The sequence below is a fragment of the Daphnia pulicaria genome, chromosome 2 (assembly GCF_021234035.1).
Source record: "Daphnia pulicaria isolate SC F1-1A chromosome 2, SC_F0-13Bv2, whole genome shotgun sequence".
Lineage (NCBI taxonomy): Eukaryota > Metazoa > Arthropoda > Branchiopoda > Diplostraca > Daphniidae > Daphnia > Daphnia pulicaria.
In genome coordinates, this window is record NC_060914.1 from 12,395,975 (window position 1) to 12,422,165 (window position 26,191).

Below are 26,191 nucleotides of genomic sequence, written 5' to 3' on the forward strand. Positions count from 1 at the left end.
ATCGACTAGAGCTGCAACGTATAAATAAGACGCCGGAGTCGAGTTGAATGTCTATCCGTCTTCCGTTCTCTGCGGTGGCCAGTCACGTTCCAGTCGTCTAATAATTCTTCAAGAGAAAACAAAATTAAAAATGAAGGTAACAGACTAACAGTGTAACATTTAATTTAATTCAATACATTTGAACACTATTTGAAATTCATAATTTGCGGTTTAGGGACTGTCAATTTTGACTCTGGTGATCGTTGCCATCGCCTGCGTGGTGGCCCAAGAAGAATCAGATGACGTAACTCGATTCATTTTAATTTTAGGGTCTTGATATTATAGAAATAAGTAACGATGATTAATATTTGAAATGCAGGGGTCGGTGTTGGACTTTGCAGCGGACGAAACGGCCATGTCCGACGATAGAAACACTGCTGGCCTTACAGTCAACTGCTGGAATTGCCACCCCAATTGTCATCCCACTTGTGTGAATAAACCTCCCCATCATCATTACAACCATCACCATCGTCCTTATTCGCATCAGTGCCCCAGTTGCCCACCCAGACCGACTTGCCCCATTCTCACCTGCCGGCCAACACTCCCTTGCCCCAAACCCACTTGCCCTCCTCATCATTGCCCACTTTGTCCTATTTGCCCAACAAAACCAACCTGCCCAACTTGCCTTACCAAACCTCCTTGTCCTACCAAATGCCCGACTAAACCACCCCACTGCCTCAAACCTCATCCCACTCTGATCGGAGTCTGCCTGGATGTGGATTTGGGCATCGCTGGCAAGTAAAAAGGAGGATCGAATAAGACGACCAAAACGAATCCAGCATGTTCCAGCGACAACGTCCATGGCAAATTTTATAACGTTTACTGTAGCAGAACTAACATTAGATGCTTCTCTTTTTAATTATTCTTTTTTCTTGTTTAATATTAATGTTCTGGTCTCTGTGGGTTTTTCATGTCAGTCTATTGGGGACTATCTTTAGTTAACTCGAGTGAAATTTGGCAATGTGATGTTTTGAATACCCTAAAGAAAAGGCAATAAAATGACTTGCGGATACTAAATAATGTTTGTTATTTTATTCATGCAAACTATAAAAGACCCGTTCAACCCTCTCATTCAAGCGATGCAAACCTTGGTTTGTGTTTTGGAATTTTAAAAAATTAAGATCCTGTACCCCGTCTAACCAGCCCACCGATGATGGTAATAGTATTCGAACTTGGAAAATAAATCTGGGCCACACCAACTTTGACGTCCGATTTTAAAAAGGAAAAAAATAAGAGAATTTTGTAATAACTTGAACGTGACATCTGCGCATGTTATATGCGATCAAGTGTTAGGACGCCGCTCAAATAAAATTTCTTTCGCCCGTTCAGGTGCAAATGAATAAATAAATGGGCATATCCAGCGACTGACCCTTAAAGATATGGTAATAATAGGAATTAATTCTTAACTAGGGCGATCTTGGCCAATAATCAAACACGCGTCAGAAATCGACAAGGCTCTTGTCTGAAAATAATTCCTGTCAAGCCCTTGATTACCCAGCAGCATGTGAGACAAAAAATCGGGCAGATGAAAAGGCACCGCTGTCTCTTGCAGTTGACAATCTCAGTGCACAAATAACCAACATGCAGGTAAAAATATTCCCTTATTAATTTAATCAAAGATAAAATTGGATTCCGGCAGAAATATTTAATTTCTAACGCCAAAAAGGGGGAGAAATAAAAAATAAAAACGCCAAACGGAAGTAAATTAAACTGGGCGGAATCTTAAACCCAACTCTCAATTGGCATTGTGATAATTTGGCCAGAAAAGTCGTAGAGATTCAGGTGTGGATCAAAGTCGCAATACACGAAGTGCAATGGATATCTTAGGAAACATCACGCCATCATCATTAGACACTCTTGTCCTTATTTCAAATTTGACATAATCACGCTAACTTTAAAAAAGATTTTGAAATATTTAAAAGAAAAATAGGAAATCATTAAATTAGAATCTTCAAATTGTTATTCCTTGGCACTATCTATGAAATTTAATTGTTCCAGAAAAAGACTAACAATGAGATATCGATGGCTAAATTCTGACAAAATTTCAATTAGCTTATCTTTAAAACTAAAATTGCGTAACCTAATAAAAAAAAAGGATCACGTTCAAAAACCTGCGTTCTTTTATAGATTCCACCATCGACTGAAGTCGAGTAATTGCACATGATAACGAAATGGCTGACATCCTTGAGAGCCTCTTATAAGCAGCGAGTATGGCACAATGCAGTTGACTTATACGTACGGGGATGGCTGCAAGACTCGGTTGAAACGATTAGCCAAGGCCGGACTGCGGTGTTTCACCAGCAATTCAAATCAGAATTGATTCCAATCGACAAATGACGACATAAAGCGTTGACTGAAATCGATTTAAGCTCTGGTGCATCTGATCGATCCTTCCAAGAGGTATAAATAGAAACTCGTCGACCGTTTAGAAAAACAGTCTCACACAGCCGAACAATCTCCAACATGCAGGTAAAAATCCTATACTAAAACACACTCAATTCTAAATTTAGTTAAATCTAATTGATAACTTGTATACAGAATTATTTCTTTGTCCTGATCCTGGCGATTGCTTCCGCCAACACTCTGCTGATGGATGAAGAGCCCATGGATTTCTCGCGTCTACGCCGTCAAGTTCCTTCGTTCGACCAGGAGCCGGAAGTGATCGAGCCATCGGCGGCCAGCACATCGGTGGTCGATTCGGCCACCAAGCAGGTCCTGCCACTGACGCCCCAGCCATACTCTGAGGACTGCATCTACACCTACAATCGACAGTTCCTCGGCTTGGTCCTCTACGTCCGGATCAACGTGGGCAGCGCCTTGGTGTGCGGCAACGAGATCTGCAGCAGCGACTCGAGGTGCACCCATTTCACGTACAATCCCCTCCTGAACGGAGGCACTTGCACCCTGTACAGTCAGCCGTTATCGGGCGGAGCCTGGTCCGTTCCCACTCCGCCATTGTCTCGCATCGTTTGCGGTCACATCCCCAAACGATCCTGCAGTCCCAACGCTCTCATTTCCATCTGCCTCGGTCTCGATATCGGTCTCGATCTTGGCCTCGGTCTCGGTCTTTTGGGTAAGAAGTAAAAACTGCTGGAAAATGATCAGAATTTGAACCGGACAGGATTTCGACTGGTGGAGTGTTATTTAGTATTTGTTTTTATTATTGGTGATGGACTATTAAATAAACGGGAATAATAGATACGTGTGCATCAGGATGGTCGTATTATTCCTTCTTAAATGGAAAAGAGAAGCGCATCAATAGGGAAATTTAATTGAGCAAGGTTCTTAAACAGGCGAAAAGGCTAACAACGCTGTTTAGTGTTTTGGAACAAAGACAATTAAGGATTTCAGGAATCGGATGGACAAGATCCTCTTCAAAAACGCAAACATCGCTGGTCGAAAAGGGCAGCAGTTTGAGCACAATTGCGATCAGATTATTCAAGGAATTGTTTCGATTGTTTCAATTATTCAATGTAACCACGCTCATCTAAAACCAATCCCAAGACTATACCCAACGTAGAAGCGTTTCAACTTTGACTGAATGTGATCCAATCAAACATCTTTCTATGTCTCTGATTAGGTTTTCTTTAATGTGGTAAAAATGTGACAGGCAGAGTGAAACATAATTTCGATGGACTCTTTCTTGTTTGATTGATTGAGTTATCGATCCACGTGCTAAGCTGATCATTGATAGCCAGCAACACGCAATTGCTATTTCGTCCTGTGCCCCCGACTAATTTCAACGTCCACGCGCCATATCAACAGAAAAGCGGGCGCAGAAAAGGCCGTAACAAAAGGTCGAACTTGGTGAGTGGGACGACAAAGTCGATGCTGCAAGCTTCCCCAACCAGTTTTATTCTTTTATTCCTTCAAAGACTTGAGATAACTCGATTGATCCAGTCACTTTTTGTGTAAATACCAAATTGATATTCATACTATGCAAAGCGTTGGAGCTTGATATGTCCCATATGGTTTGAATCGTCAAAGTCACGTCAGATTTTGTTAAACCGTTTAGCTGATAAATAACATGAGACCATAGACTTTTTATCCGTTTTTATCTTTTAAAAAAAATACGTGGGTTTCAGACGCGTTTGTTCATCCGTACAAAATCAGATGCACAGGATATAAGGTGCGTCCATTCCGTCCAGCATCACCTGCGCATCGACAACCACGATCGCGTTCGCCATTCAAAATTGGAAAGAATTACACCCTGCAATACCTGAGAAGAGTCTCAATAGGTGAGTGAAAAACATGGAGAAAGTTCTGGCCATCATTAACATCATCGTGGGTCTTCTCGCCTTCAGCTTGCAAGTAATTAATACAACGACGTGTTGTGTTATCGGTCCCTATTTATTTATAGACTATTGGTGCAATCAGTTTTGACGTCATTTAAATTTGACAGGTATCGGCATTGGTCGTTTTCAAAGATGTGGACTGGGATCCGGACAAGGCCGGTGCAGGAATCTGGGGTGGAATTTACCTCATCATCTTTGCTCTTCTCTTGATTCTCAAAAAGTCAGTTTCAAATCATTTTCATCTCTCATTTTTTTATCCTAATATGCTGACTACGTTATTTGCTCATTCAGGTTGAAAAAGAGTGAAATCGTCCTGGGTATGGCGGTCGTCGCCGCCTTGATTGGTGTCACGCTCATTGGACTCTATTCGTGGAGTATCGACATGTACCAGGATTCCATAGCCGATTGTAACATCTTCCCCCTCAACTTAGTAAAATTATGTGAGTTGGGTTCAGCGACGATTTAGGCTCAAAACACAAGATCCCCAATAGACACTTAATCATTGAAATGTTGGTTCTTTTAGGTGACAGAGCTGCCATTGATTCTTTGATGATCATCTGCGGCATTCTGGCCGTTATTGTCAACGGAATAATAGCCATGAAAGCGCCTTCCATCGCTTCTAAATGAAAATGAATTCCACAGAGATAACAACATGAAAACAACTTTGAACTTGAACAAACCAAATAAAATCCTAAATCGAATTCTTGAATCACACCAGCAAAGTACGAACGTTCAAAATGTGGCAATTACCTTTGTCATATGTCTCCTGTGAGATTATATCACCCATTACGCAGTTGATTATGCGTTTGATTTTCGGTCAAACTAATTCAGTTCAACGTGTTCTATACATTCCCTTCGCCTTATTGAACACTAAATCTAAATTCAATAAACAGTTTTGAAACAAAAGCAGCTTTGTGGCGACTCAGTTCACCTGTAACTACCTCCCAGTCTATCTATTTCACAGCCGATATCCTAATTTGTTATACAAAGAGGCTTCGACATATCTTTGCTTGCGTGATAAACAGACGGCACGAAAAGGCCAGCGTATCAGGCGAGCTGTCGATCAAAAGCTGCTCATCAAAATATACTGATATGTACGACCCGGGCGCAAATGTGAACTAGCTGTGCAGCATTATCACTATTAAAGAGAGACAGAAATAATAAAAAAATAAAAAAGCACTGAACAAAAGTCGCTCTGCGTGTCAAGAAATTTCCTTATTTAGAGGCCATCATCTCCAATGGCTAATAGTAAATAATGACGGATGAAAAATCTGTTTTTCATTCACTCGATTCGAATTTCCCAACAAAGAAAAAGAATCGGAAAAAAAGAAGAGAAAAACAAAACATTGCATCCATGCTTAGCAGAGACACACGAACCCCCGTGTTGCTGCAGTTGAGCCTCTCGAATTTCGCACAGCTAAGATGAATAGATGATCGCCAGCTGCAGCCACAGTCACGCCATTTTTTCCAGATTCCCTCTTTCAAACACCCATCGACACCCATCATCATTCGGTCGAAAGCTAATCAATTCAACAATGTCGGCCGATAACTGACGCCAGAGAAAACAACACCGCTCATCTTGTACACTACCGGATATTCATCAAAGGCTATAATTGAAGCTAATCGCCCCAGTGAGATTAATACGGCTGCACAAAAGCCTAGCACATAACCAATAAGAAATGTGACAGTCGTAACACAAGCCAACTATCCCAGATTATTCGATTACATTTCAAAGAAAAGCGAAACATTTACGATGGCAACTGTTCCCCTGTCTATACCGAAACCAAAAAGGACAAAATAAAACTAGGCCTACCTTTGAATGGACCTCCTTCTCATCGTCTAAGATTTTTGTCAGGGTTATCAGGTGCAGTGGTGTTCTTAGTTGCTCAAATGACACGCAGCAAGTCCAAACACTGGCCTGTTGGAAATAATAAAAACAAAGTTCTAGTCAGCAAATAGAAAAGTTCGAAAAAGCCTTTAAGTGCGAATTTAAGTTAACCCGAGTTAACCATATGAAAGTCAAACAAAATATTAAATAATCAACAAAAAACATGATATCATAATGATTAGACTTTCTTGTTTTCTTTAAAAGCAATTAACTTTTCAATTCAGTGTCATAATCAGAATAGTGGCCGTGTGAAATATACCCGCAAGTTTATACATTTTTAAGTTGGCCGGTTTACGCAACAATGGTTCAGTTTCAGCAATTTTTCATTTGACTGCGCTCCCCTAGCAACTACTTGTCCCGTAGCAGGGCGATAGACGTCAAAATGTGGATAAGTGGTACAACGGACATCCGTCAGTTGCGTCACAACTGCTGCACCAAGTGTGTCGCAAACACATCGGGATGTACAAAACACGGATCTAAACAATCATCCCATTGACGAAAGTAACACATTTGCGAGACACCTGTGTTGATATCAACAACAGGGCGAATAAACTGGTGCCCTATAAAAATGCCAGGCATCGCCAAAGGGAATGCAACGAACTCGATTTCATTGAGAGAAAAACAGTTGGAGAAACCGGACGTGAGACACAAACATGACGTCGTTGCATTTTGGTTGGTTGGTTCTGACCTGGGCAATTATCGGACATCCCGACAACATCCAGGGACAGTCTGCTGTTATCACAGGCCCAGTTATAGGTGAGAACATTTAATTTGTTAACTATAGAAGAGAGAAAGTGATTAGAATGGCGATTTCATACTCAGGAATCTTGACACAAGAAGTGGATATCGATTTGATTTCCGTTCCACCAGGAGCCATCAGCTTTCACTTGATTTCCTACGTCAAATGGCTGAAGACCCAAAACGCCACAATTGTGCCCATAAGGTAACACATCAAAGTCAATCAAATAAACTCTGATTAATCACTATGACTAAATTGCCTTGACAGAATAAATCAAACCGATTCTTATTACACGACCATCTTCAACTCCATCAACGGGTAAGATATCCAACGTCACCGCCATGGCAAAATTAATTTTACCGCGATTTTCTAATTCAATTTGAAAAAAACAAAAAAACAGATTGATCATTCCCGGAGGATCGGCCAGCATTCGATCATCGGGCTACAGCAAAGCTGGTTCCATCATGTACAATCTGGCCATCACTGCCAACAACAACGGAGATTTCTTCCCCATCTGGGGCACCTGTTTAGGCTTTCAATTGCTTCTGTATTTATCGGCCAGCAAAAAGAGTTACCTGGCCTCATTTCCGGCTCAGAAAAACGCTCTGCCATTGAACTTTAGCCCAGGTATCAACCCAAAGAAAAATAAATATTAAACTATCGTCAAGTGTAATTCTAAAACTACTGATCATTCAAACAGGTGCCAGTACCAGTCGGTTGTATCAACACGCACCGCTGGATGTGATGGATTTGCTGGCCAACTACCAATCGACGCCCAATTACCACAACTATGGCATATCACCGCAGAACTTGACACTTTCGGGGTTGGACAAGTTTTACACCAATTTGGCCACTTCCATCGATGACAACGGCGCAACATTCGTGTCCTCGATAGAGGCCAAAAGCTATCCCATATGAGGATCGCAATTCCATCCGGAAGCATCCTCAAGCTGGCCGGCTGCCGTCAAACCTGGATTGTACTTTGCCGAGTTTTTCGTCAATCAAAGTAAAAAGTCTATTTCTTTTTTAACTCTTGAGAGGTATCTTTCTACTAAATTAATTGATGTCCAACAGGTCGGAAGAATCAACATCGGTTTGCACTTGACGCTAGTTACGTACTAACCAACATGACGTCGGCAGTCTACCAAGGACCTGGAAAATCGTCCGCCTTCTTCTTCAATTAAAAATTTGTTACAAGGATCAGACTGGCGAATTGTAAAGAAAAAAACTGTTTTAGAATGCAGATGCCCTATTTATTAATGTGAAGTCAAATTAAATGAACAGATGACAGTACAATGAATTTAAATGACAGTAGGTTAGGTTAGTTAGTTTAGTAGGTGCCACGGAAATATGTTTGGAACACCAAATGACAGGGTTTTGTTTCATTCATTTAATTTGTTAAATCATTTCGAGAAACCAAACGAGAAAAATTACAATTTACTGAAACGGAATCTGAAATTTTAAGTCAACAGCAGTGTGCAGACGATTTTTCAATTCTAACAGCCATCTAGCGGTAGATTCTTAAACGGGCATGATAATTTGAAACGATATTGCGCAATGCTGTATTGCGCAACACTTCTGTATCATCCTCCACTCCACTCCTTTTAGTACAAATTAATCAATTCAAAATTAATGTAACTAAGTTGAATGTAATTGAACATTCTTCTTTAAAATAAAATCTTTGAAATTAAAAAAGATTTCAATACTTTTTGATGTAAATTAATTGTAAAATCAAAGTTGAAGAGGTCAAAAGTTGATTGCAGACGCCCATGTCGTTGGCCGAGTCTATAAAGACTCGACGATTCAACCCCAATAATCACGAAAGTTTTCACAAGCAAACTATTCAACCAAACTTCAACTCCAATCTTGAAAATGTTAAGCATCCTCATTTGTGTTACCATTTTCGTCGTGACGATGTTTTTTTTCATCCATCACAGTGAAAAAAGCTCGTCCCATTCCCAAAAGAATGTCATTGCGCCTCTGGCAATAACTTACTCAAAACCGGATATCTCCGGATATCCATTACCTGACCTGGATCAAGCAACTAAGAAACCCAACACCCGCAAGTCTAAATCACGCCAGACTAAACCTGACGTTAGTTGCAATCCATCCAAACTCTCCGTTCTACCAATCACCCCTGAGAACAACGAAGGAGAAGATCTTGTCGAACAAATACAACAACTAAAAGCGGCACTGATTAAATCCAATTTTGATTTGCAGCAACAACAGCAAACCACCCAGTCTGTTGAACTGCGAGAGAAATTGCAAGTTGAACGCAATGAAACCCTGACAAATGAGCTGTCGGAACAAAAGACCAACAATGAACAACTTCGACAGCAAATCTCGAGTTTGTTGGCCGAAAAAGAAGAACTGACAGCCCAACTTGAGCTGGATAGAGTCCAGACCAACAAGGTCATTGAAATGCAGGCTGGGTGTTACGCAAAGCAGGTGCAGAAACTGAAAAAAGAGTTTGCGTATGCCAACAAGTCCGACAAGCCAATCACCAAAGAGATGGGATGCGGGCCGGATATGGATGCAGTTACCTCCACTCGAACTGAATCGATCGCCAAAGACGTTGGGACGCCACAAGTCATTCCACCTCGAACCCGTACAACACAACACCGGGATGACCCTCGACGGTCGGGTTTCATCCCGGCCCGTGAAACAACCGAATCGCCTGCACTCCCAGCTGCCACTCCCAAACCCAAAGTTCACTTCCCCGTCGGAGATATCCGCTATAAAGATAAACCCATGAGCGGATATGTGGTAAATCCGGATGGGACGCAGGAGACTTATGGCGATGCGGTCCAGTCGACCCGAAAACCTGCAGCTGCTAATCCAACTAACAACACGGAAGCTGCAGGGCCGCCCGTCTTGGAACAACCGAAACCAAAACCCTACACCAATAACAACGGCCCGGTCAAGATCGACGACCTCATCGTCACTACGACACCCGTTGAACGAGTTTCACTCCCCGGCAACAGGTTAATATTGAAGAACGTTCCGGAAGGAGATTACGGAAAGATTATCGGTGGTGGTGGCTCCAACATTCGCCGCTTGGAAGCGCAATATCAAATTGTTGCACGGTTAAACACATCACCCGATGGGAATTACTCTTTCTTGATCACCGGAAATACGGAAGAAGCGAGGCAGGCAGCCGCGGATGACGTCATCGATGGACTGACGGTGACGGCAGAATTTCCCAACTCGAAGCTGCTCAAACGGATCAAGACCTTTAGGCTTCACGAGATCGGCAGAAAATATTTTGTAAGGATAAACCGACCCTCCGACATCAACGGGATGATTACACTAACCGGAAGATTGGACAGTTGTCAATCAGCGTATGCAGAGATTATGGGCCAAGATATCTACTAAAAGACACCCAACCTCTAACCTCCCACTACCTGGACGAAACAGAATAAACGGCGATTGCCCGAGCAATTGAGTTGTTCAAAAGTTGCCTTAACCGGTGGCTTAGGATAACGATTTTGTCTCGATCAGTTGGCCAGGTGCCAAGTCAGTCTGCTCCTTAATTGGAGGTGGCTGATGGCACTTAGTTTACGGTTTATTTTGCTAGTCTCGTCAGTTTCGTTATTTCCTTTGTGAGTTCAATAAAAATCTTAAAAAAATTCAAAAAGTTTCAATTCTTATTATTTAAAATTTAAAAAAAAAACTGCAGTTTAGGGTTTAGGGGTCCAATATTATCCTGCAAAACGAATAATAATCTTTTGGACGTGTCTACATGTCTTCTAAGATAATTTTGTTCACTTTGCAATTGATAACGTTCAATTTCCCCACTGTTTCACGGCTTAGATTTAACCCACTGCATGTCGTTCAATTTTTCCCGCTTCTACGCTGGTACAAAAAAACAGTGGTGCCAAATTCAATTAAAAAACACAAAAACAAACAAAAACAAAAAAGTCAATACCAAAATTTTAAAAAATCAATAAAAAAAAAATTCAATTAAAAAATAAACAAAAACTTCAATTGAAAAACAAAAACAAATTCAATAAAAAAAAAAGTCTTTTCAGCTTTGTTAATCTGCGCCTGTCCATCTCCCAATATCTATTTCATAGCCGATAACCTATTTTGTTAGACATATCTCTGCGGGGGATAAACACACGGGACAAAGGCCAGCCCTTTTGCATATCAGTCGAGCTGTCGATTCCCCATGCAGCTGAGAATGAAATAAGATATACGACCCAGGCTGAAAAGTGTGTTGGCTGGGCAGCATTTTAAAAAAGACCGATATCAAACAAGCATTTTTCAGTAGATCGCTCTGCGAGTCAACACATTTTCAGTTAGTGGCCATCGTTCACAGACAAAAAGAAATGGGCTTCAAGTTATTTAATATCAGCTATCTTGTCGTAGTCATTAACGTTCTATTCGTGATCGGTGCCAACAGCAGTTTGATGGGTTTCAGAAAATCTTATTCGGCGTTCGACGCCGATTGCGGAATGGTCGATTCCATTTCCAGCAACAGCAGGATCGTTGGTGGAGCAGAGTCGCAACCAAACGAATTCCCGTGGCAGGCCTTCCTCCAGGTGGAAATGCAAAGTGGCAACGCTTACGCCTGTGGGGGAACTTTGATCGCCGATCGTTGGGTCCTGACAGCCGCTCGCTGTCTCGTAGTGCCAGGGTAAAAATTTCATCATTATCAATGATAAGGTTCAAGTCAAAATTTCATTCTTCGTGAATTAGACAAAAGGTGAGATACATCGACGTCTATCTGGGGGCTCACGATCGCACGACAGAGTCGGAAGACAACCGGAAATTGTATTCCAATAGCGAAACTTTTATCCATCCTGCCTGGAATCCGGCCACCGATGCAGGAGACATTGCTCTCATCAAACTCAAAAGCGCCGTCAAATATTCACGTACCATTTTAAAATTTTCTTTAATTTAAAATTCTAATTAAATTTAAGATTTTGTACAGAGTACATCCGCCCAGTGTGTCTGTCAATTTCCGGTTATGACGAACCTGATTACGTGGACGAAATGGTTACCGTCACGGGATGGGGTACAACTTATGACGGTATTACGTTCAACTGTGTCACGACGAGTTAATCCAAATCAAAGTTAAATGTTTCAAAAAATTAAGGTAGTCCACGTATGAGCCCAGTGTTACATAAGATGACGGTCCCGGTCATCTCCAATAACGACTGTAAAATAACTTTTGGTGACAACATCACGGACGACATTATGTGCACCAATGGTGCCAACAACATGGGGACTTGCATAGTAAGTAAACGCATACCAATCATCAAGTGAATTAACTTTTAAAATTTATGCAAATATTACGCAGGGCGATAGTGGCGGACCGATGAATTACAAACAGATGGACGGCAGGTGGAAACAGATTGGAATTATTTCGTTCGGTTCAACCGAGGGATGCCAAAAGGGTCATCCAAACGGTTACACCAGACTGAGCTCTTATTCGTCAACGTGGATCAAGGATGTCATTGAAACAACTTCCGGCACTCATCCAACAACATCCGCCTTTTTATCGACGCCCCTTATCTTCGTTTCCATCGCTTTCGTGACGGCGTGCTTCTAACGACTCATTTGCATGCCCTCCCACCTACTAAATGTATATTACTTTATCGTCTATTCCGTTACAGTTTGCAATAAAAAGACTCAAAACAAGGTAAATCATATTACACGATTTGAAAATTTTGAAAATGAAATTTTTGGTCATCGCTGACTACGTCATTTTAATAGCCCAGCATTTGATACAATTAGATATCCGCCAGATGAGACACAAGCGTTAAAGCAATTAAGTGAGAGCATTGCGTACGAGAGTGTCAAAGCCTATAAACAGTACGCAAATCACTGTGTGACATCTTTTACAAGTTTTGACTAACAACATTTGACTTCCCCTAAAATCCCAGATTGCATCAAATAACACACAAATGGTGACATACACCAATTTAGTTCACAGGCAATAAAAGTTGATAATTTCACGCCGATAACTTTGCCACACTATAAACTTCCCCTGTAGGTATAAAACGCTTGAAAAGCATCGACAAAAGTACAGACCCATTCGCCCTACAGTAACACAAATGTCGACCAAATTCCTAGTAGGATCTCTTTCCCTCGTCCTATTGATGGCTGCCGGGTTGACATTCGCCTCTGACGAGGTCGACAACGTCATGTCCCGGCTGATGCTTTCGCACCGTAACAACAACATCCTAACCCCTCTGGCTCAAAGTGGAATTTCATCCAGCGGCAGGGCTACGGCCACGCCCTCTTACGCCGATTGCGGAGTAGCCAACGACAAGGCGGAAAGCAAAATCACCGGTGGAGAAAAAACGGCACCCAACGAGTTCCCCTGGCAAGCGATCCTCGTGGTCAAAAGCGAAAGCGACGAAACACATCAATGTGGAGGCAGCCTGATTGCCGATCGATGGATTCTGACATCCGTCAGCTGCCTGGAAGGGCCACCAGGGTATGAGTCCAAAAAAAAAAGACAATCTTACATTTTTTAAATCAATATTTCGTTCGATTTGAACATCAAGGCAAAAGTTAAAGGAGGTAAATGTTTCCCTGGGAGCGCACAACATCAGTGCCCCATCGGAAGCGAATCGCAAAGAATATTGGGGAAACGAAACCTTTATCCATCCCAACTGGAATCCTGCCACCAAGGCCGGAGACATTGCCCTAGTCAAACTCTCAACCGTCGTCGAGTACACAAGTAAAACAAAACCAAATCAAATTCTAAAACAATTTTGAAAAATCTAACGATGGAAAGTTTGATGCAGAATACATCCATCCCATCTGCCTGCCAAATCCATCCGAACCGGATTACGTCAACCAAAACGTCACCGTTACAGGATTCGCTTTTGATGGTAAAATACAGCATTTCAATCATTTCCAATTAATAGATTTACGTCAACGAGTTGTTTCGACACATTCCAGTTAATGATTGGAGCGACAAACTTTACAAAATAAACGTCACTGTCGCATCGAATAGCGATTGCAACGCCACCTATGACAACGACCAATCAATAATCATGACCGATCAAATGATGTGCGCAACAGGAGCTGCCGATAGCGAAATTTGCAAGGTCAATATTGCCGCACCGTTTAGATTAGACTTTTGAATCGAGGGAATTTTGATTTCAATTATTTTACTGTCCGAAACAGGTCGACGAAGGCAATCCGATTATGGTCAAACAGACGGACGGAAGGTACAAGCAAATCGGGATCGTTTTACAGTTTTATCGTTTTTCAGACTTCTGCCATTTTCGCGAACCATTCGCCTACACCCGATTGAGTTCTTATTCGTCTTGGGTCAACAACATTACCTCGCCTGCCTCCAGTCAAACTTCATCGTCGACCACTATCGCGTCTACTACACCAACGACACCGACTACTTCTACTAGCCCATCTTCTTCGGCAACCATTCAAACGTCACCCGCCATTTTGTTGCTCGTTTCATTGATCAGTTTTTCGATGAATTTCTAAATCTGTTTCCCACCCAACTCCTGCATTGCTAATTCTGGCGTTTCGTCTAACAAAGAATTGATTTTCCCCCATCAAAAAGATGGAGAATAATAAATGGTATTCGATTTGAATCAATATCACATGAAAAACGAAGATTTGGCATTCTTCTACTCAAAAACAAGTGGCCTGGGAAAATTAAATTCCCCCCGAGTTTCAAAATAACAAGTGGAGCTCATTAGTTACAAACAAATTTCTTATCAGTTTCTTAATCTGTCACGTCCCCCATTTTACACAATACGACACAATTCAAGGATAGATAAAAGTCGTATCTCTATAAATCGTCGCACTGCATAAACAAGCCGCGAATAAAACATTTAGACCGGAATTTTGATTTCAATTATTGTCCTACAGGTTGACAAAGGCAATCCGATGAATCCGGCGCCTACAAGCAAATCGGGATATTTTCCCTAGCGCCGAAATCAGACTCCTGCAGGATTGGCGATCCTTCCGCAATCCGCATACACCCGATCGAGTTCGTATTCGTCTTGGGTTAACTATACATTACGTCACCTGCTACACCAGTCCATCTTCCAGTCAAACGTCGACCGTCTCTTTGCTACTCGTTTCATTCGGCACTTTTGCCATGAGATTTTAATTTTCAAACGTTCAAAAATTTCAACGGATATTGTGGACGATTAAATCTTTTTTTTTTTCAACAATAGCCTACAGACACGCCGTGATAATGTAGTCAACATTTTTATCAAGTGAATTTACTGAGTGGTGTTTGCATTGTCAATAAAAGTTGCAACCGTTTCGATATCTCGGCTTAAAATTCGGCCGAAATTTGTCTGAAAAATTTCGGTTGGAGCCGTTATTAAATATCCCCTCCTAATGGCTGTGTAAATAACGTAACGCATCAATGTAAAAAAAATCGCTCGATAAGTCCAAGTTATAGGTTTTGTACAAACACACGAAATCCAAAACATAGCAAAGACATTGTTCTAGAAACGCTTATGGATCGCTATTGGTATTTTGTTATCAATTTGATTCGGACGATTATAAAACGGTCAGTCGCAATTGCAATAAGCGCCATTGTTACACCGTCGTCCATTATTTCAAAAATGTCCCCCATCAAGTTCCAATTGAAATCCATAGTCTTTTTGACTGTTTTAACCTTGGGATTCTGTTCGATGATTCCATCTGATGATGACGCGAATGTCATCGACTTGCTACCGCAATTGTCAAGCCTGGAATCAGACGGCCAGGACGCCATGCCAATTTCCTGGGACGACGTGGATCAGGAACCTATTGAAATTGTAGCTCCCAAAGCAGCAGCAACAACTGCCAGGACAATTGCCAGGACAACCGCAAGGACTTCGTCAACTCCATCCGGCAGTTTCACGACTCCTTTGCCGGGGTCGTATTGCGGAGTGGGCTGGTAATACCCGGCGGATGATGATGAGGAAAACAACAGGATCGTTGGCGGGACAGTGACGTACCCCAACGAGTTCCCCTGGCAAGCGTTTCTACGAGTGGAAATGAGCACGGGGAGCATTCAGTACTGCGGAGGATCTTTAATATCCAATCAATGGATCCTTACGGCCGCCCACTGTCTTGTTTCTCCAGGGTAAGTTCAATAGTCTACTTTTTAACTTGATTTGAATGCAACTTAAACAATTCTTTTGATTATATTTGAAGGAAAAAGTTAAAATCAGTCAGAGTTTACTTGGGAGCCCATTACATTACAACTTATGAAACCAATCGGAAATTTTATTCGGGAATGCAAGTCTTTATTAATCCGGAATGGAATCAGACCACTCGGGCGGGAGTTATCGCTTTGATTAAATAATTGTCTTGTCACCTTCTCTCGTAATCTCCTAACTTGTTATTCTTTTGAAATGACACCCATAATTGAATGGAATTAATTTCATTTGACAGGATTTATCCGCCCGATCTGCCTGCCGAGTACAGTCGAACCGGATTACGTCAATCAAAACGTGGTCGTTACAGGTTGGGGTGTAATTCCAGTCTGAGTCCTGTACTCCGCAAGGCGACAGTCCCAGTCATTTCGAACGCAGAGTGTCGATCCGTTTACAAAGGGATCATAACCAGCAAAGTCATGTGCACCAGTGGATCCAGCTATCGTGGAACATGCAATGTAAGTCACGATGCTCATCAAATAATTTTCGATTGTTATGACGTCAATTTGTTTTTGAAATTGAAACAGGGCGATAGTGACGGACCGATAAATTACAAACAGATGGACGGCAGGTGGAAAAAGAATGGAATTATTTCGTTCGGTTCGACCGAGGGATGCCAAAAGGGTCACCCAAACGGTTACACCAGACTGAGCTCTTATTCGTCAACGTGGATCAAGTATGTCATTGAAACAACTTCCGGCACTCATCCAACAACATTCGCCTTTTTATCGACGCCCCTTATCTTCGTTTCCATTGCTTTCGCGATTGGCCTTTCAACGGCCTGCTTCTAACGACTCATTTTAATGCCTTTCCATCTACTAATGTACATTACTATCGTCTATTTAGTTACAGTTTGCAATAACAAGTCTCAAAACAAGGTGAATCACATTAAACGATTTGAAAATGTTGAAAATTAAATTTTGAGTCATCGCTGACTACGTCATTTTAATAGTTCGGCATTTGTTACAATTAGATACCCGCGCGATTAGACACAAGCGTAAGCATTTACGTGAGAATATTGCGTACGAGAGTGTCATATAATCAGCACGAAAATCGCTGTAAAATTACATCTTTTACAAGTTTTAAACAACATTTGACTTGCCCAAAAATCCCAGGTTGCGCAAAATAACCCACAAATGGTGACATGTACCAATTTAGTCTACAGGCCCATAAAAGTTGATAATTTCAAGCCGATAACTGAGCCACACTTAAATTCCCGGGCAGATATAAAACGCTTGAAAAGCATCGCTAAAAGTACAGACACATTCGCCCTATTGAGTTACACTCAGACACACAAATGTCGGCCAAGTTCCTAGTAGGATCTCTTGCCCTCGTCCTCTTGACGGCCACCGGGTTGACATTCGCCTCCGACGAGGTCGACAACGTCATGTCCCGGCTGATGCTTTCGCACCAGAACAACATCCTTTCCCCTCTGGCTCAAAGTGGAATTTCATCCAGCGGCAGGGCCACGCCCTCATACGCCGAATGCGGAGTGGCCAACGAAATGGCGACAAGCAAAATCATCGGTGGAGGAGAAACGGCACCCAACGAGTTTCCCTGGCAAGCGATCCTCCTAGTGGTCAAAAGCAACAACGAAACAAATTCCTGCGGAGGTAGTCTGATTGCCGATCGATGGATTCTGACATCCGCCAGCTGCCTGGAAGTGCCACCAGGGTATGAGTCCAAAAACAAAAGTCAATTTTATACATTTTTAAAATGAATATTTCGTTTGATTTGATCATCAAGGCAAAATTTAACGGTGGTATATGTTTATCTGGGAGCGCACAACATCAGTACCCCATCGGAAGCGAATCGCAAAGATACTGGGGAATCGAAACCTTCATCCATCCCAACTGGAATCCTACCACCAAGGCCGGAGACATTGCCCTGGTCAAACTCTCAACCGTCGTCGAGTACACTAGTAAAAAACCAAATCAAATTCTAAAACAATTTTAAAAAATCTTACGGTGAAACCTTTGATGCAGAGTACATCCATCCCATCTGCCTGCCAAATCCAGCATCCGAACCTGATTACGCCAACCAAAACGTCACCGTTACAGGATTCGCTGTTGTACAGCTTGATGGTAAAATACACATTTCTATCATTTCCAATTAATATTTTACGTCAACCGAGTTGTTTCGACACATTTCAGATAATGATCCGAGCGTCATACTTTACAAAATGAACGTCACTGTCGCATCGAATAGCGATTGCAACGCCACCTTAAACAACATCATGACCGATCAAATGATGTGCACAAGAGGAGCTGCCGATAGCGGAATTTGCACGGTCAATATTGCCGCATTATTTTTTAAGATTAGACTTTTGATTTCAATTATTATACTGTCCGAAACAGGTCGATGAAGGCAACCCGATGATGGTCAAACAGGCGGACGGCAGGTACAAGCAAATCGGGATCGTTTTAATACTTGCGCCCTATACAGAGTGCCAATTTGGCTTACCATTCACCTACACCAGACTGAGCTCTTATTCGTCTTGGGTCAACAACATTACGTCACCTTCGACCACTATCGCGTCTACTACACCAACGACACCGACTACTTCTACAAGCCCATCTTCTTCGGCAACCATTCAAACGTCACCCGCCATTTTGTTGCTCGTTTCATTGATCAGTTTTTCGATGAATTTCTAAATCTGTTTCCCACCCAACTCCTGCATTGCTAATTCTGGCGTTTCGTCTAACAAAGAATTGATTTTCCCCCATCAAAAAGATGGAGAATAATAAATGGTATTCGATTTGAATCAATATCACATGAAAAACGAAGATTTGGCATTCTTCTACCCAAAAACAAGTGGCCTGGGAAAATTAAATTCCCCCCGAGTTTCAAAATAACAAGTGGAGTTCATTAGTTACAAACAAATTTTTTCTCAGTTCCTTAATCTGTCACGTCCCCCATTTTACACAATACGACACAATTCAAGGATAGATAAAAGTCGTATCTCTATAAATCGTCGCACTGCATAAACAAGCCGCGGATAAAACATTTAGACCGGAATTTTGATTTCAATTATTGTCCTACAGGTTGACAAAGGCAATCCGATGAATCCGGCGCCTACAAGCAAATCGGAATATTTTCCCTAGCGCCGATATTTTCTTTGCTACTCGTTTCATTCGCCACTTTTGCCATGAGATTTTAATTTTCAAACGTCTTTTCAAAAATTTCAACGGATATTGTGGACGATTAAATCTTTTTTGTTTTCATCAATACAGACACGCCGTGATAATGTAGTCAACAATTTTATCAGGTGGATTTACTGAGTTGTGTTTACATAGTCAATAAAAGTTGCAACCGTTTCGATATCTCGGCTTAAAATTCGGCCAAAATTTGTCTGAAAAATGTCGGTTGGAGCCGTTATTAAATATCCCCTCCTAATGGCTGTGTAAATAACGTAACGCATCAATGTAAAAAAAATCGCTCGATAAGTCCAAGTTATAGGTTTTGTACAAACACACGAAATCCAAAACATAGCAAGGACATTGTTCTAGAAACGCTTAGATCGCTATTGGTATTTTGTTATCAATTTGATTCGGACGATTATAAAACGGTCAGACGCAATGCAATGAGCGCCATTGTTACACCGTCGTCCATTATTTCAAAAAATGTCTCCCCGCATCAAGTTCCAATTGAGATCCATAGTCTTTTTGGCTGTTTTTACCTTGGGATTCTGTTCGATGATTCCATCTGATGACGACGCGAATGTCATCGACTTGCTACCGCAATTGTCCAGCCCGGAATCAGACGGCCAGGACGCTATGCCGATTTCCTGGGAAGACGTGGATCAGGAACCCATTGAAATTGTAGATCCCAAAGCAACAACTGCCAGGACAACCGCCAGGACTTCGTCAACTCCATCCGGCAGTTTCACGACCCCTTTGCCGGGGTCGTATTGCGGAGTGGGCTGGCAATACCCGGCGGATGATGATGAGGAAAACAACAGGATCGTTGGCGGGACAGTGACATACCCAAACGAGTTCCCCTGGCAAGCGTTTCTAAGAGTGGAAATGAGCACGGGGAGCATTGGGTTCTGCGGAGGATCGTTGATATCCAATCGATGGATCCTTACGGCCGCCCATTGCCTTGTTTCTCCAGGGTAAGTTTAATATTTTTTAAAAATTTGATACATTCAACTTTCAAATTGTATTTTTAAAAGGCAAAAATTAAAGTCCGTCAAAGTTTACTTGGGAGCCCATAATATTACAACGTACGAAACCAACCGGAAATCTTATTCGGCAATGCAAGTCTTTATTAATCCGGAATGGAATCAAACCACTCGGGCGGGAGATATCGCTCTGATTAAATTGTATTCTCTAGTCACCTTCTCTCGTAATCTCCTAACTTGTTATTATTTGAAAATGACCCCAATTTGTTATAAACGGAATTAATTTGATTTGACAGGATACATCCGACCGATCTGCCTGCCGAGTACAGTCGAACCGGATTACGTCAATCAATACGTGGTCGTTACAGGCTGGGGTAGTAGTACGACGAGAGGTAATTCCAGTCTGAGTCCTGTACTCCGCAAGGCGACAGTCCCGGTCATTTCGAACGCAGAGTGTCGATCCGTTTACAAAGGGATTATAACCAGCAAAGTCATGTGCACCAGTGGATCCAACTATCGTGGAACGTGTAATGTAAGTCACGAAGATCATCAAATAATTTTCGATTATTATAAATTTCTGGAATTGAAACAGGGCGACAGTGGCGGACCGATGAATTACAGACAGTCAAATGGCAGGTGGAAACAGATCGGGATCGTTTCGTTCGGCTCGTTGGGAAATTGCCAGAGCGGCCGTCCGTACGGTTACACGAGACTGAGTTCCTATTCATCTTGGGTTCGTGCCATCGTGTCGGCCAATTCCGCGTCTACTACACCAAGGACACCGACTACTTCTACTAGACCATCTTCTTCGGCAACCATTCAAACTTCACCCGCCATTTTGTTGCTCGTTTCATTGATTAGTTTTCCCATGAATTTCTAAATATTTCCCACCCTATCCTGCATTTTAACTTCTGGCGTTTTGCATTAAAGAATTAAAGATAATTTTAAATCGAAAAGATAGAAACAATAAAATATTCGAGTTGAATCAATGAGGTGGTGATTTTTGAGGTCGTTATCTCTGATGAAATTTCGACCAAAATTTGAGAGAGATATTCAACTAATGGAAATGTACCGAATATCATCTGACTCTGTAAACAAATGAAATAACAATTCCCCCCTCGATAAAGAAAGTTGTTTGTATAGATCCAAAGTCCAGTTCGTGCTGCACTTCTTGTGAAAGAAACGACAAACCAGGAAACAATTAAGCCCAACGCACGTGAGCCTGATCGATCTTATCAACCCAACATTCCCATCAGCAATTATCACCTACGTTACTGGCTGACTGAATTGATCGTTACAATACCAAAAGCATAAAAGATGCCGTATCTTCTATACGCAATTATACAAGTGGCCTGGAAAAATCGATTAATTAAATTCCCCCCAAGTTTCAAAATAGTTGAGCTCATTAGTTGCAAAACAATTCTTATCAGTCACGTCCCCCCCATTTTACGCAATACGTCATGACTCAGCCACACAATACAAACGAATAGATAAGTCGTCGCTACATAAACAAGCCACGGAGGGTCTTATAAATTAAAAATTTGTTAATTCTCCACGATTATTCCATACACAATGGCCGTCGAAATATTCAGGTTCCTATTTCTAACGGTTTTCTTGATTGCGGCTGCTTCCGGATCGATCACCCCACTGAAATTAGACGCTCAGGAAGTCGTCCTCAACTTACAGCCGCCATCGTTCAGCATCAAATTAAATCTCCGCAACGACAGCAGTTTACTGGATCTGCCATGGACCAATGGGAAAGAGCAAGAAAAGGTTCCCGCACCCGACACTACCATTTCTCCTATTAGAACAACGCCTTCCTATTCGTACGGTGGTTGCGGAGTGGCCAATTTGATGGATGGGGAAACAGACAGGATCGTTGGCGGAGTGCAGGCCATTCCCAACGAATTCCCTTGGCAGGCTTTTGTCAAAGTGGAAACCAACGCCGGCATTATTTACTACTGCGGAGGGAGTTTGATCGCCGATCGATGGATTCTCACCTCTGCCCGTTGCGTTTTAATCCCAGGGTGAGTTAACTACAATAAACATTTACAATTTAATCCTTTCATTTTAATCTTCCCGTTGTCAATAACAGTCAAACACTGAGGTATTTGACGATTTACCTCGGGGCGCACGACATCACAGCGTCATACGAAGCCAATCGGAGAGTTTACAACGGGTACGAAGCCTACGTCCATTCGGAATGGAATCCCAGCACTCAGGCCGGAGACATTGCCCTAATTAAACTCTACAACATCGTTACCTACACACGTAACTATGCAAATGATACCACTGGATTGTTTCAGACTTTCAAACTAATAGCCGAAAAAATGTGAATTGAACAGAATACATCCGCCCGGTTTGTCTGGCAACTTACAACGAGCCGAGTTACGTCAACAGTCAAGTTACCGTTGCCGGATGGGGTACAACAAGTGACGGTACTTATTCAAAATGAAAAATCATCGCTTTCAATTTGGAGTAAGAACATAATCCATTATTTTTTTTTTTTCAAATAAACGCATAGGTAGTTATACTCTGAGTCCGGTACTCCGCGAAGTGACAGTTCCAGTCATCTCAAATACTCAATGCAGCAATTACTACGGCAGCACTGTCATTACAAGTAAAGTCATGTGCACCACCGGAATGCTTAGTCGCGGGCCATGCAACGCAAGTTTAAAAAAATTTCAAAATCAAAATTTCAAAAAAATAATTTCCAATATTATTACGCAGGGCGATAATGGAGGGCCGTTGATTTTCAGAGAGTCGAATGGTCGATGGAAACAGATCGGGATCGTTTCGTTCGTCTCTAGTCAAGGCTGTCAGTCGGGCTATCCGTACGGTTACACGAGACTCAGTTCTTATTCGACGTGGGTTCAAAACGTCATTTCATCCTATTCCGGTTCATCTTCTACTACCACCACGCCAAGTTCTTCTTCCGGCAGTCAAACTTCCGCAATTTTATCGCTCGTCATCAGCCTATTCTTGTTAATGCAATTGTAACGATTGTACACATTCCCTATTTTTTCCTGAATTGAATAAAACGTTGCATCGATTCCAACTTGATGTGAGTCACTTCGTCGCAATCTAAAACGAATTTTAGAATCCCACGGTATTAATAAACCCATGAGTCAACTTTTTGTTTTTCAAATCAAGGAATTAATGAACATTACTTCGGGAGTGACGTCAAAAATGACTGGGCGCACCGGAACAAAGAGAGTCTCCGCTGTGACGTAATCATAAAAAGGGCCGTGTATCTTTTGAGTCAGCAACACCTAATCTTTTCACATTTGTCGGCCTCACTATATACTCACTGGCGGTGGTCCAAGGCTATTATATAATCAGTGCTGTACAACAAACCAATCAGTTGAGTGGTTGAAAGACACGAGAGTTAAATTCTTTTCGTTTAGTCAAGTAAATTCAAGTTAAAATGTGTGGAATCGCCATCATCAATGTCATTCTAGGATGTCTCGCCTTCATCTTTCAGGTAGTCAATACATTTTAATTTTAAAAAAAAAGACGCTTGAGCTAATCAAATTTTCTTTTAAAAATTACAGATAATGGCGCTGTTCGTTTCAGATGATTTTCACACTTACTCGCAAGATTTGGCGTTTACGGGAATTTGGGGTGGAGTCTATCTCATCTTGTTTGGTGCCTTACTGAAAAATCACAAGTAACTTTGTTCATTTTTCAATGAGGAAAGTTATCTTTTTAAAGCAAATATTTGAAATTATACATACAGAATCGGTTCGGGGACCATCAAAGTTATGGCGGTCGGCGGCGTGATAATCGGCGCGATTTTAATCGGATTGTTTTCGTGGAGCATCAATTCGTACCCACTGCCAGTTGATGGTTGTCAAGGATGGGACTATTACAATCCGGCAACTATCCTCCTATCATGTGAGTCAATTGAGTTGGAATCAACTCCTACTTCTTTGTTTAATTTATTTTCTCTTGGTTACAAACAGGCAGTCGAGTCGTCGTTGATTCGCTGTTGATTGGCTGCGGCATTTTGATTGTTCTAGTCAACACCATCATAGCCTCAAAGGCATCCTCTTTGGTGTTTACCAGTTACTAATTCAAACTCAATTGATTCCCACGTTCGCCATCACCATTGATCATAAGGTTATCCTTCTCAAAAAAATTTATTAAATCCACCAAAAATGTCGTCCAATAAAAATCAAAAGAAAGATTCAACAAACGTTCAAAAAGTGCAAGTCAATATTTCAGCCAATCGATTGCGATAAAAGGAGATCTTCAAATATTAAATGAGTTAAAATGATATTTGGAAATTCAGCATAAAATATTCAAGTTTGGGATGTAAATCAACTTTGATGACGTATAGTTTGATTTCAATCAATAAAATGATGAAAACAAATTAAACAATCAATCAACCCGGAGCATACCAGTAGCCAAGAGGTTGTTGTTTTGAAAGAACAACAAGAAGCGTAAACAGTCACACAGCCCAACAATAATAGGATAATGGCAACTCATTCTCTCGAACGCCATCTGTCAGTTAACCCAAATCGAGCAGGTAAAACGGCGATTCGATGGCACGGGGTTTAGTCAATAATAAATAGAAGAAAAAGAAAGACCAAACTGGACGAGTTTTTACCGTGGGTCCTGTTAGAGTTTAATCAATCAGAATGTAGATCAAAACTGCCAATCGGCTATTTCAGCGTATCAAGAGAAAAAGGTTTGTCTTTCCATCTCTCCATTCAGCTTCAATCAAGGATGCTCCTGTTCCTTACTACGAGCCTTACTAATTGAACAACATGCCGCTTTCCTGGGAAAACAGTTTGGCACAGGATCAATATCAGTGGCCTGCTCATCCCGCCCAACAAAAAAGATTCTGGCAGAAAAACAGCTTGTTATCAGACCCGATATATAAACTGGATCACAAACGACTGGGGTGTCTGTACCCACCAAAGAAATACCCACAAGTCAACAGGTCACACTGATTCAAAATCGATTTCAATCAATAAAAAAATAGTAGCAACATTTTCTCATGGGAAAAGTTCACAGCAAAACTGTCCATATTTAATCTGAAAACATGAATAGTAAAAGATAAACCAGCTCATCCTTTCTTTAATGCATTTCCCCCCGGCGGTTAGACACGATCGTTTTGTAATGTTCACATAAATTGTGACACATTTCCACGAAAAGATTAAAAATAAACAATTGGCCTAATCAAATGAACGCCAAATCAAAGAAGAACGTTCACTTCGTTTGTTGGCAATAGATGTTAATTGCATTGTCATAAAAATGCAAAAGTTGTTCAAGTCTGCGGACTTATCAGGTTGGAAAGAGGTAAAACCTCAGCGATTTACAATTTTGCTGTAATAACACCCGATGAAGAGTAAAATCAAAAATGCATCCTACCTTGAAATTGCGTTGCAGGCGACTCGAGTCACTTCCAGCAATCGGACGTTTTCTGGCTGGACAAGACTGGAAGAAGGTGGTTCTTTTCGCAACACTTTTTCTTGAAATCGTTTAGAACCATCTGAAATGAGAAGAAATTTATTAATGTCAAAAATAATGTTTCGAACAGATTGTCAAACGAATCACAGCTGTAGTAGTTTAAACAGTGTCATATAAAGTCATTTTTAGTTTATAGTACTACGTCATCGACCCGAAAAAATTTAGAATCAAGCTTAGCTAATGGCTGAAGAAGATCTATCTATCAGGGCCTCCAAAACAATAGAACAAATTGATACAGACCGCCCAAAGCTGCTGGAAATGTATTTGACAATAGTGTTTCCTCGATATTTTCATTTAATGGCGACGAAGTAGTTTGAACTTGAAGTTGTAGAAATAGTTTGACGAAGGAGCACTGGTAACGTGAGAAATATTCCATCTAATCAAGAAAGAATTGAAAACATTATTAGAAAAGGAAATTTAATCATGGAACATCAGAAACAGACGATGAACAGACACGAGCTGACAGATAACTAAAACATGAAG

At 41.5% G+C, this 26,191-nt stretch overlaps 10 protein-coding genes and 1 long non-coding RNA gene across 13 annotated transcripts; 10 read left to right on the plus strand and 1 right to left on the minus strand.

The window, feature by feature from the left end:
- The first annotated feature begins 48 nt into the window (after window positions 1–48).
- Window positions 49–1,051, plus strand: LOC124326589 (sperm mitochondrial-associated cysteine-rich protein-like). The gene is made up of 3 exons (XM_046785499.1): window positions 49–136; window positions 215–283; window positions 359–1,051. The coding sequence occupies exons 1-3, from the start codon at window positions 131–133 to the stop codon at window positions 779–781; spliced, it is 498 nt and encodes a 165-aa protein (XP_046641455.1). The 5' UTR covers window positions 49–130; the 3' UTR covers window positions 782–1,051.
- Window positions 915–25,844, minus strand: LOC124326783. Its single transcript, XR_006915829.1, has 3 exons — window positions 25,610–25,844; window positions 6,148–6,252; window positions 915–1,238 (listed from the first exon to the last, which is right to left on the minus strand). It is a non-coding gene; the product is annotated as an uncharacterized LOC124326783 (long non-coding RNA).
- Window positions 2,400–3,240, plus strand: LOC124326565. The gene is made up of 2 exons (XM_046785469.1): window positions 2,400–2,508; window positions 2,578–3,240. Exons 1-2 carry the CDS (start codon window positions 2,503–2,505, stop codon window positions 3,121–3,123), a joined length of 552 nt encoding a protein of 183 aa, XP_046641425.1. The 5' UTR covers window positions 2,400–2,502; the 3' UTR covers window positions 3,124–3,240.
- On the plus strand, window positions 4,148–5,240 carry LOC124326624. The gene is made up of 4 exons (XM_046785541.1): window positions 4,148–4,350; window positions 4,442–4,554; window positions 4,626–4,774; window positions 4,858–5,240. Exons 1-4 carry the CDS (start codon window positions 4,291–4,293, stop codon window positions 4,959–4,961), a joined length of 426 nt encoding a protein of 141 aa, XP_046641497.1. The 5' UTR covers window positions 4,148–4,290; the 3' UTR covers window positions 4,962–5,240.
- Window positions 6,813–8,204, plus strand: LOC124326485 (gamma-glutamyl hydrolase A-like). Its single transcript, XM_046785364.1, has 6 exons — window positions 6,813–6,978; window positions 7,045–7,165; window positions 7,229–7,279; window positions 7,362–7,588; window positions 7,662–7,967; window positions 8,036–8,204. Exons 1-5 carry the CDS (start codon window positions 6,876–6,878, stop codon window positions 7,877–7,879), a joined length of 720 nt encoding a protein of 239 aa, XP_046641320.1. The 5' UTR covers window positions 6,813–6,875; the 3' UTR covers window positions 7,880–7,967; window positions 8,036–8,204.
- Window positions 11,115–17,093, plus strand: LOC124326364 (brachyurin-like). Its single transcript, XM_046785131.1, has 6 exons — window positions 11,115–11,600; window positions 11,663–11,838; window positions 11,898–11,996; window positions 12,063–12,202; window positions 12,267–12,555; window positions 16,935–17,093. The coding sequence occupies exons 1-5, from the start codon at window positions 11,293–11,295 to the stop codon at window positions 12,516–12,518; spliced, it is 975 nt and encodes a 324-aa protein (XP_046641087.1). The 5' UTR covers window positions 11,115–11,292; the 3' UTR covers window positions 12,519–12,555; window positions 16,935–17,093.
- Window positions 12,598–14,544, plus strand: LOC124326286 (elastase-1-like). Its single transcript, XM_046785017.1, has 5 exons — window positions 12,598–13,409; window positions 13,480–13,655; window positions 13,723–13,809; window positions 13,880–14,028; window positions 14,108–14,544. The coding sequence occupies exons 1-5, from the start codon at window positions 13,024–13,026 to the stop codon at window positions 14,426–14,428; spliced, it is 1,119 nt and encodes a 372-aa protein (XP_046640973.1). The 5' UTR covers window positions 12,598–13,023; the 3' UTR covers window positions 14,429–14,544.
- On the plus strand, window positions 15,484–21,215 carry LOC124326214 (brachyurin-like). 3 transcript variants are annotated; one of them, XM_046784925.1, is made up of 5 exons: window positions 15,484–15,755; window positions 19,955–20,221; window positions 20,282–20,454; window positions 20,527–20,762; window positions 20,823–21,215. In XM_046784925.1, the coding sequence occupies exons 1-5, from the start codon at window positions 15,529–15,531 to the stop codon at window positions 21,108–21,110; spliced, it is 1,191 nt and encodes a 396-aa protein (XP_046640881.1). In that variant the 5' UTR covers window positions 15,484–15,528; the 3' UTR covers window positions 21,111–21,215. The 3 variants fall into 3 exon arrangements, with proteins under 3 accessions (XP_046640881.1, XP_046640883.1, XP_046640882.1); XM_046784927.1 differs by lacking the exons at window positions 15,484–15,755; window positions 19,955–20,221 and adding an exon at window positions 15,763–16,034; XM_046784926.1 differs by lacking the exon at window positions 15,484–15,755 and having other exon boundaries at window positions 19,702–20,221.
- LOC124326471 (vitamin K-dependent protein C-like) lies at window positions 17,378–18,877 on the plus strand. Its single transcript, XM_046785340.1, has 5 exons — window positions 17,378–17,781; window positions 17,854–18,028; window positions 18,093–18,191; window positions 18,261–18,397; window positions 18,465–18,877. The coding sequence occupies exons 1-5, from the start codon at window positions 17,740–17,742 to the stop codon at window positions 18,759–18,761; spliced, it is 750 nt and encodes a 249-aa protein (XP_046641296.1). The 5' UTR covers window positions 17,378–17,739; the 3' UTR covers window positions 18,762–18,877.
- On the plus strand, window positions 21,757–23,282 carry LOC124326272 (brachyurin-like). The gene is made up of 5 exons (XM_046785002.1): window positions 21,757–22,257; window positions 22,326–22,501; window positions 22,576–22,668; window positions 22,755–22,897; window positions 22,961–23,282. Exons 1-5 carry the CDS (start codon window positions 21,803–21,805, stop codon window positions 23,228–23,230), a joined length of 1,137 nt encoding a protein of 378 aa, XP_046640958.1. The 5' UTR covers window positions 21,757–21,802; the 3' UTR covers window positions 23,231–23,282.
- On the plus strand, window positions 23,557–24,661 carry LOC124326618. The gene is made up of 4 exons (XM_046785532.1): window positions 23,557–23,714; window positions 23,785–23,900; window positions 23,970–24,127; window positions 24,196–24,661. The coding sequence occupies exons 1-4, from the start codon at window positions 23,658–23,660 to the stop codon at window positions 24,303–24,305; spliced, it is 441 nt and encodes a 146-aa protein (XP_046641488.1). The 5' UTR covers window positions 23,557–23,657; the 3' UTR covers window positions 24,306–24,661.
- Window positions 25,845–26,191: the final 347 nt, after the last annotated feature.